General features: G+C 38.7%; 1 protein-coding gene across 1 annotated transcript; it reads left to right on the top strand.

Moving 5' to 3' along the window:
• Positions 1-454: 454 nt before the first annotated feature.
• On the top strand, positions 455-9,576 carry LOC122299285 (nitrate regulatory gene2 protein-like). The gene is made up of 4 exons (XM_043109433.1): positions 455-2,499; positions 3,484-3,698; positions 7,415-7,638; positions 8,290-9,576. The coding sequence occupies exons 1-4, from the start codon at positions 1,125-1,127 to the stop codon at positions 9,080-9,082; spliced, it is 2,607 nt and encodes an 868-aa protein (XP_042965367.1). The 5' UTR covers positions 455-1,124; the 3' UTR covers positions 9,083-9,576.
• The last annotated feature ends 962 nt before the right edge of the window (positions 9,577-10,538 follow it).

Raw genomic sequence — 10,538 nt, 5'->3', positions numbered from 1 at the left:
ATATTTTCAAACCTTTAAACAAACTATAAAAAACAATTCATCTTTTTTCAAGTAAAAAAAATATTATAAAATTATTTTAATTTTATAAAATTTTTATTTAATTTTTTCTCTTTCTTTTCTTAAAATTAACATAATAACCTAAATAGATTTATCATCTGGTTTTATTCTCAAAATATTGTTAGAAAAAAAATTAAAAATTAAATAAAATATTATTAGAATATTAATTTTTAATATTATTATTATTTTAAAATTAAAAAAATTATTTATTATACTTTTTATAAAATTTTTAAAAAATTATAATAATAAAATAAAATAAAATTAAATGAGAAGAAATTATTTTTGTATCTAACTGGTCCAAAAAAAATAGTTTAACAAAAATTTAAAACCAAACGTGGTTAGAAGGCCGAAAATGGGAACACAGGCTGAATGCGTGAAACATCAGAAGAAAATACGTGATAAATCAGAGGAGCGAGAAAGAGAGGACAGACCAAATGCTTTACCAGCGGTCCAGCGGAACCAAGAAAATACGTGAAAAATCAGAGGAGCGAGAAAGAGGGGACAGACCAAATGCTTTACCAGTGGCGGGTTCCGTGAGCTTTCTACTTCTATTCCGTGTTCTTCTTCTTCTGTTACCGCGTCTCTTAAAACTCTGATTCCCATTTACAGCCATAAATATATATAGAGAGAGAGAGAGAGAGAGAGAGAGAGAGGGGGGGGAGACATGTTAACAGCATCGCAGATCTCCATGCCTTTTTCTCATTACTATTGTCATAAATAAATCACAAAAAAAATCCCTCAGTCTCTCTCACTCGGATTCGCCATTTCAATTCCATTTGCTCTCTGTCTCCAACTTATTCAACCCAATTCACTCAACGGTCAGATTTCCCTCCCTTTCTCCTTCGCAGGCACCAAAAACTTTGTCGCCGATTAATTTTACTTTTAACCATATGGGTGTTGTGAATACTTGTTTTGTGTGTTTCTAAAACGCACTCTTCGATCCGGTGGTTCTCTTTGTTACGACGATGCTCCGGCGTTGCTTGCCCGGTCGTTTTTTGACGTTGTCTTCGCTATGACTCGGCCTGTCAAACCGCAGTCTCTGCTTCTGAGGTCCTCTTTTTTTGGGGATGGGCTGCGGAGCCTCCAAGGTTGACGATCTCCCTTTGGTTACGCTTTGCAGGGAGCGTAGGGACTTCATCAAAGCGGCGTCTGATCACCGCTACGCTCTCGCCGCCGCCCACCTGTCCTATTTCCACTCCCTCGCCGACGTCGGCGATTCCCTGCGGCGGTTTGTCGACGAGGAGCTAGTGATTTCTTCGTCGTCTCCGAGTTCTCCGCTCCTCACTCTTCCCCCCGATCGAGTGAAGAAGGCTGGGAAGAAGGTGAACATTAACGGCTCGTCGTCGTCGACCTCGATTTCGCATTCGGTCCCGCCGGAGGAGGAGGAGGAGGAGGAAAACATTGCAGATTCACACTTGCATTTGTCGTCCGACTCCGAATCGGGTTCTGGTTCGGGTCACATTCACATCGACGATAGTAGTCCGGAAGAACAGGGACATTATTCTTCTTCTCCTCCTTCTTACGCCTACCCTCCTACCGGTTGGGGGCCTCCCGGAGTGAATTCTTACATGTATTACATGAAAAGGTCCGGTACGCCGATGCAAACAGTGGTGCAACAGGATCCGGAGAGATATTCTGCGGCAAACGGGCAATGGCCTGATTCATCGTACGGGTATTCGGGCTATCCGCCTTATGGGGACGGGTACGGTGGTTTCTTCGGCTTTCCTCCGATGGGTTCTCCGGTAAACGGTCCCCAGAGTAATCCTCAGCCGAGTACGCCGCCTCCTCCGCCTTCGCCACCGAGGGTGTCCACCTGGGATTTTCTCAACGTTTTTGATACCTATGATGGTACTGGTTACCCTGCTTATTTCTCGCAGACTCGATACGGGTTCGGGTCGACCACGAGTAGCCCCGACTCGAAAGAGGTGAGGGCGAGGGAGGGGATTCCTGATTTGGAGGATGAAACAGTTCAAGAGGTTGCCGCAAAGGCGGTGCACAAGGATAAGAAGAAGTTAAATGAGGACGAGAATGTGAATTTGAATAATAATAGGGCCGCTGGTGAGGGGACTTCAAGGGCCGTGCCAATACATGGTTCAGGAAGTTCAAGCACAATACCATTGAATAGTAGTCGGAGCTCACAATCAAACTCTGCTCAGGAAAAGGAGATAAAGAGCAGTCCTGACACAATTGTGTCCGAAGAAGGGTCCTCGAGGAAGAAAGGGGTGAGTTTTGGGGTCGATGAGGTATCGCATCCAATGGATGGTGAATCTTCCATGCCAAGTAGCTTGACCACATTGTCAGCCCACAGTACGAGGGATCTTCAAGAGGTTGTCAAGGAAATCAGGGATGAATTTGAGACTGCCTCCAGTTATGGGAAAGAGGTTGGCCTATTGCTTGAGGTGGGGAAGATGCCTTATCAGCCTAGAAGCGCTGCACTTAGAGGTATGTATGTCTTTGTGGCTGATCATACATTTCTTAATTGATAGATTCTGATTGGTTTGAATTCTTCCATAGTTTTGGGTGGTATATTGTGCTTTACAGCATTTTGGTTTCTTTTCTTGGAAAAAATGTCATTTAGAAATTGCTAAATGGACTGTGTCAAGCTTTCTAGAGAGTAATTCAAAGGATTTTTGTTAAGAGAGTTTATGCTTAGGTTTTACCAGACGCAAATAATTTCACATACAAGGAGTTTGGGAAAGCCTACTCATCTCATAACCTTTTGGGCTGACCTGGACATGGTCATGCAAGAAATTATAGAGAAAAAGAAACAAGAAATTTCACAGAAGAAGAAACTTTTACTTTTGCTTCGTGTCTGTTGCGTTTTACCTTTAAAGGACTTTCTTGTACATTAGTGCTAACGGTTTCACCATTTTTTTTTTGTCAAAATGGTTTCACCATTTTTTAAGGTAAATAATCTTGATTTTATTTATGCAAGGGTGTTGGCCTAGACTATTTGATGTAGACTGGTTTTCCAGTCTTGACTTAATTCTATGCAGAAATGTATCTAAATAAGTTTGATATCAGTCTGGGCGAAAGCTAGATGAATGAATAATGGGAGGCCTTTAGTTGCAAAATGTATTCAATAAAAAATCACCAGCACATATTCTTTGTTGGACTTTTGTGATCACCAGCTGTCTAAACCATAATTTCAAAAGGAAGAAAAAAGGTCTGTAAAATGCTGATTCTCTGATTTTTGTCAGCAATACTTTAATTTATGAGTTGTAAGAAGACAAAAGTGGCACGATGCCATATCCTACCATAGGTGGACTGATTAAGCATGACTAGGATGCGAACATTAGTATATTTGATGCAATCGAGAGCATTAAATTTATTCATAATTTGAGATCTCTTGCCTGATGAATTCTAATTGTTAGCTCCATATAAAAAATCATGCTACACTTTGCTGAAATTTTTGTCTTTATGCAGTGATAATCTCTAGGATCTGGTATTCTGTTGCACCTTCCAAATTTTCTTCACCTCCTCCGTCCAGGGTGTCTGTAAGATTATCTTCCAGGACTATGAAAATAGCGAAAGCATACTATGGGGAATCTGGGAAGGACTTCAATATGAAGTCTGGAAACCTTTCATCAACTTTGGATAAACTTTATGCATGGGAGAAGAAGCTATATAAGGAAGTGAAGGTACGGCTGCATTAAAAAGATGTATATATTTTTTTATTTTTTCAATCTAAAATTCTTCAATATAGAAATTCATATTCTAGGTTCTTATGATTGAAGTTGATAAAGGAATTTGCTTTTTGCACACCTTGTGTGTGCTATTTGTTTGAACAATCATGTCATATTCCTATCTTTTAAGTGCCTTCCACAATCTTCGCTTTAATATACTTTTCCATTAAGGACTTGGTGGTGTCTGTGTAGGCTTTGGGATAGTGTTTTATTTATAGATGCCTGCCAATAGCACCTAAGAAAGCACTCTCATTAAGAGGGAAAAAAAAAAAGAATCTCATCAAAAGAGAGCATTGATGCCTTGTTCGTGTGAGAGCGAGAGAATTTAGGGCTATTACAAGACTACCAAAAGATATACTTTAGAATAATGTGTTGTTGCAGTTCTAATTGTTTCAATTGTTTGTTCTTTGATATAAATGTCTCGATCCACGTTACACTCTTAAGTGCTTTTGTGAAGTTCCCGGGCAATTCTTGAGATTTTACTTACTTTGCTACTATTCTTAAGCTTCTGTGCAATTGAAAACACTGCTCTCAGACAGACAATTTTTTACAAGGAAATTTTATCCCATACAAGCATCTCTTCTACCCTGATAGGAGCCTTATAAGACAATTTTATCACGATGCACCACCTCTTGATCAGTACCACATAGGCTCGTTAGCAACCTCTTCTGGCACCAGCCTAATATGCTAAATTTTATTGTTCAAATGTGCCGTCGCTTCAATCATTATTTTCTTTGGGTTGTCATGTGTTGGCTCTACCATGCAAAGTTAGCTTTTTTTTGTTAATGTACTCTACCTCCAAACTTTGAATTTCAGTATTTGCAACCTTCAAACCCCCTGAAAGTTGCAATGTGCTCTCTCTAGGACCTAAAAATGTTCCAAGCAAAGTTTTGAATTCTGTTCCGGATGAGGTACTGAAACAGAATATTTCGGTGCCGGTATGTTTCAGTGTACTGTTTTGGGATAGATGTTATATGGATAAATTATATATATATATATATATATATATATGTGTGTGTGTGTGTGTGTATGTGTGTGTATAAACAATTAATACAAGTCTCAAAACATACATACATGAGAAACTTCAATACAAGTCTTAAAACCAAACATATTTGTAAAACTCAATACAAGTAGTCTCAGAAACTCAATGTCACTTGGCCAAGAAATTGATTGGTTGTGTATTGATGGCTTCGAGGGACCAGATGACAAGTGCCCTGTTTTCAGAAGAGGCTGTCATTGGTAGTGACACTGATCACACTAGTAGGAGATGTCTTGTTGCTGGAGCTACTAAGTTTGAGTGTGAATCTGGTAGGAACACAGATGCATCACTCTCTTCTAAGTTTCTAACGGTGAAAAATCAGCTATAACGAGGCATTCTTCCAATAAAAGCTCCTATGAAAATGAACCCAAAAAGAAAAAAAGAAAAAAGAAAAAAGAAAAAAGAAAAAAGAAGAAGAAGAAGAAGAAGAAGAAGAAGTGATTCCAAATCCTAATAGCTTAAATTTCTGATAATCCCTACAGGAGCCATTCCGTTCAATGATTTATCTTCATGATAGCTCAGGAGTTTACTTAAAAAAAAAAAAAAAAAGCTCAGGGGTTCATAACTTCATATGCCTTTTTTTCTGAGGGCCAGTTGCATATTGGACACCATTTTACAATAATTGATTCCAAAGTCCAAAGTTCAAAAATTCAAACAACAAAATGAACTAACAAATCATGATATGATGAACTGACCGTGGCTGATGGCACGACCAAGACACCGAGGTGCTGCGACAGAGCAGACAATGACCTGTGGCGGGGAGCTTGAACTTGAAGTCTGGATTTGGAAGGCTGGGCTGCTGAAAGGTAGAGAAAATAGTGTAGGAAAAGTGAAAACTGAAAAGAAAATGGCAGGGTAGAAGAAAAGGGTTGCTGCTTTTACAAGTTTGCCCCTTCGTTTTTTGAGTATTTCCCAAATTTCCATTTAGCACAATTCCACACTGAAATATGTGTTCTGGCCAAAACACCGGAATCTGGCCAGAACGGTTTTTAAAACCATGGTTCCAAGTGCCTTAACTGACATCATTGTCTTTTCTTATCGGAGGGAAGGACAATTTGAACATTTAAGGCCCTAGATGGTCCATATGACAACCTTTTGGGAGTTTGAAGGTGGAAAATACTGAAACTGAAAATTTGAAGGGCATTACAAAGGGTGGTAGTTTGGGCTTGCAAATTATAATTTTCCTTACAGTTACTTTTGGTGATGGTCATTGGACTTGAAATTTAAAATTGTTAACTACCTCATTTATGCCAATTCTTCTGTACACTTTAGGGTATTTTTTTTCATATATTGAAGAAGATATTGTTATGAGTTGAGAATAATTTTGAATAGATGTTAAAAATGATCAGATGCAGGCTTGTAGGTTAGGTAAAGTACTCTTATTAACAGTACGTTTCCTGCCCATTGCACAATTTGCGTCATCTTTTTTATATATGATGTATATTGATTTTTCTTAATGGTTTTTGTCCCTCTTTTATAGTTGATACATTTTAGTTTTTCTTAATGGTTTTTGTTCCTATTAAGATATAAAATAGAAAATAAATTCCACCTCTTTCCATAAACTTAAGTTTTTGGGACAAGTGATGGTTTCACGCGGTATCAAAGTAGAGCTCGAGTTTGAATCCTGACTCTATAATCCACACTCTACCTCATTTAATTAAATATTCCACGTGTTGGCCACCCATTGAGGAAGAGTTTGGCCCACACGTGAGGGAGAGTGTTAAAATATAAAATAAATAATAAAATTTACCTCTTCCCATCAGTTTAAGCTTTTGGGACAAGTGGTGATTAACAGTTCCTATAATTCTATTTTCTCATATCAAACAATATCATTTGATCTGAATTTCAATGTATTTGCAGCCAAAAGAGAACCGGAATGCATGTATAGTGCAGTTAGATTTGTCAATTAGTGTTTTCCACATTATAAGGCTCCTATGTTTAAGCCTTCGATATTTAGGCAGAGAAAACTTTAAACCAGACTGGGTTGAAAGGTGAAGGAAGCTTCCAAGTGGGACTTTCTTGGTCTGTGTTTTGATAACTTATGGATCACCATAATGAGTAATTCAATTGCATTTCATACCTCCTAATCAGTGTCTGTTTTGAAAACCAAAGCATCATTTGCCCACAATGCCGTTTAGTATGAAAGTAGTAGTGTGCCTCATTTTGTGTTGATTACTTTCAAAACAACAGATTTTAAAAACTTAGTTAAAAGTCTGGGATGTTAGTTTTCCCTAAAAATTTGTGCATTTGGAAACGGGCGTTCTTTATGGGACAGGAACGTACATATTTGGGGTGGTTTCTTATCAATTGGCTGGTAATGTCCCTGCACTTTCTTCTGGATGATTGAATGTGTACAGCTTAATGCGGTCTTTAGGTAACCATTTGGCATGTTTTATTCCTATGCTGTTTTCTCGCTGATTTATAGTCCTTTACAATCTTGTCCCAATCTGAACATATTATTAAAAATTTAAAATGTAATTGTAATGCCAAGTATGACCTAGATACTTCAGTTGGCTGCTTCAGTGATTATGTTTTTTTTTTTTAAATATTCCATTATGGTCCAAGTACTTAATAATACTCTTGTTCCACAAAATTTTCCTTACTAGGTTTAAAATGTTTGCTCTGATTCTAGGATGAAGAAAGGTTACGGGCCAGTTATGAAAAAAAGTGCAAGAGACTGAAAGTTCTGGATGACCGAGGAGCTGAGTCCAGTAAAATAGATGCTACTCGGGCTTCGATAAGAAAGTTGCAGACAAAAATCAATGTTTGTATCAGGGCTGTTGACGTCATCTCACACAGGATAAATAAGTTGAGGGATGAAGAACTGCAGCCCCAACTCACTCAATTGATTCATGGGTATGAAATTGGTTTGCTCCTTGGTCTAGTTAATTACTGTCATTTTGGTGCTTGGATAAGTACTTCCTGCGTGTATGTAGACAATTCGAATGGAAAAGTTGTAGAGCATATTCCAATGTCTGACCTGTCTTCTTGCATTCCTCTTTTTTATTATTTTTTTTTAATTTTTCCCCTCTTTTACGTCTTAGAGAAAGGTTTAGAAGGGTCGGTTGTTTTGTACAAGAAACTAGGTAGTTATTTATCTTGGCGATTTTGATTGTGACTGAATGATCTACTGGTTTCACGGACATTTTAAAAATATTTCCTTTCGATGTCCTGCTAAGTCTTTTCTTAGTGAAGTATTTACTGAGATCTCATTTGATATCTATTTTCCTTTCATTAACTGGTAAATAGTTGGGGTGCTTCCGCTTCATGATCCTTTTGGGCTTTTATTGATGAATGTTAAAGACTTGCGGGTGTGATGCCATTGAAAAGGCTTTGATTCTTTCCATATCTTGGCTTCTTGGCGGAACTTTTTAGGGATGGCGGACAGATGCCCATAATTTTTTGGGAGTACACAATTGAATCTAACATATTATTCCCTGTTTATTTATGTGATTCAATCATTTTTGCATGATCTCATTTGATTTGAAATTGGCCATTTATCTGCAGCTTGATAAAAATGTGGAAGTGCATGCTTAAGTGCCATCATAAACAGTTCCGAGCTATTATGGAGAGCAAAAGTCTCTCTCTTAAAGCAAATGCTGGCTTCCACAGAGACTCAGGTTTGAAAGCTACTCTTGAACTTGAAATGGAGCTTCTGAATTGGTGCTCCCGATTTAACAATTGGATTAACACCCAGAAATCTTATGTCCACTCCTTAAACGAGTGGCTTTTAAGGTGCCTTGACAAAGAACAAGAAGAAACTCCTGATGGACCTGCCCCTTTCTCCCCTGGTCGAATTGGAGCTCCTCCAATTTTCATAATTTGCAATGATTGGTACCAGGCAATGGTAAGAATATCGGAAAAAAGTTTATCAAGTTCCTTGCATGAATTTGCTTTAAGCTTGCACCAATTATGGGAACGGCAAGATGAGGAACGGCGTCAGAGGATTAAAGCAGAATACCTCTCTAAAGATTTTGAGAAACAGCTTAGAACCTTACGCATGGAGATGGGGAGGATGGAGCTCGACCATGATGCAGTATCAGATAAAACTGTTGTGTCAAAGGTTGGTTCTGGAAGTGGAGTTTCACCGCTTGATGATTTAAAGGTGGATTTGGATTCGATGAGGAAGAGATTATATGAAGAGAGAGCCAGGCATAAGGAAACCATTAAACAGGTTCATGATGAAGCTTCTAGCGGTATACAAGCAGGTTTGGTTCCCATTTTCGAGGCTCTGGAGAAATTCACTTCGGAGGCTTTGAAGGCTCATGAGCAGGTTAGACTTCAAAATGGAGGCTCTTGAGTTCTTATGTACTGGTTTCGACAAGAAAAATCGGATACTTTTCAGGACTGAGCCTTCCCTCACCTCACCTCACCTCTTTATGTACAGTTTTTGCCAGCCATGCACATTTAGAATGTTAGAACGTCATTAGGTAAGGGGGAGATGGGAATTATACTGGTAAATTTTAGGCATAGTAGGAAGCAACGTTAAGAACATGCTGAAAATAGGGTTTGTTGAATCTATTGGTTACAAATACAATGGTTGGTAGAGGAGAAGTTTGTGTGGATCCTTGGGGGTGATCAAAACTTTCAGTTGCTTGTTTTTGAAATATGGTTCTGCAACAACCCCAAAATGGATAGATAGGAATTTTGTAAAAATATGTAACTTTATTGGTTGATTGGTCATCGGTGGCTGTATGGATTGTTTTTGGAATGTGGAGGATGTAGATTAGGTTTTTTGATAAAATTGTTGAATAGCTCTGCTAATGAATATAAAATATAGTTTTGAATGAGTCATCTGATAATGGGTATCAATCCGTTTTCTCCTTTTCCATTAACGATTGCAGAATAATGCTATACTCTATATACTCATCTTATTTTCATTTCATTATGTAAGATGTGATATTTTTATCATTATGATAAAGAATTATCCAATGAAGGATCATCTAATAGTGGTACATATGACATATTTTCTATAATGGGACTACTTACATCATGTTATATGCCCATAGGCCCAAGGATTTACACCCTAGAAAACTGGCTCGTTATGGAAAGGTGCCCCCAAGCTTAAATGCACACATACCACTTGGCTCTTAACCAATTTGGGACAATAACATACCCCCACCCTTTAAGATCAACACCCACATTGGTTGAGCATTATGGGAGGCTTTCACCATGTTGGGACAACATGGTCTGTCCCATTGGATCCATGGTCGGCCACTCTACAAGCCCAACCCGTTAGGTGAGGTAGCAAGAGAGCCCACAACCTGGCTCTGATACCATTTGTTATATGCCCAAAGGGTTTGTGCATAAACTTGGTTAGAGTCAAATTTTATGTGCATACAAGCTTGGGGGCACCTTCCCCTAGCAAGCCGGTTTTCTAGGGTGTAAATCCTTGGGCCTTTGGGCACATAATAAGTAGTATCAAAGCCAAGTTATGGGCTCTCATGTTGCCTTGCCTAATGGGCTGGGCTTGCAAAGTGGTTGGCTATGGATACAGTGGTACAGGCCGTGTTGGCCCAGCCTGGTGAAAGCCTCCCATAGTGTTCGACCAACATGGGCCTTGGTCTTAAAGGGAGGGAGTATGTTATGGTCCCATGTTGGTTATGAGTAATGGTACGTGTGCATATAAGCTTGGGGGCACCTTTTCCTATAAGTGGGTTTTCTAAGGTGTAAATCCTTGGACCTAACACATAAATACTAAAAGGAATTGTAGAATATGAAAACATAGGGAAAACTAAATTCTACAAACTAATCTA

This window comes from Carya illinoinensis, chromosome 16 (genome assembly GCF_018687715.1).
Source record: "Carya illinoinensis cultivar Pawnee chromosome 16, C.illinoinensisPawnee_v1, whole genome shotgun sequence".
Classification (NCBI taxonomy): Eukaryota; Viridiplantae; Streptophyta; class Magnoliopsida; order Fagales; family Juglandaceae; genus Carya; species Carya illinoinensis.
Note: the sequence above shows the minus strand (reverse complement) of the source record. Positions and strands in the feature narration are given on the sequence as shown.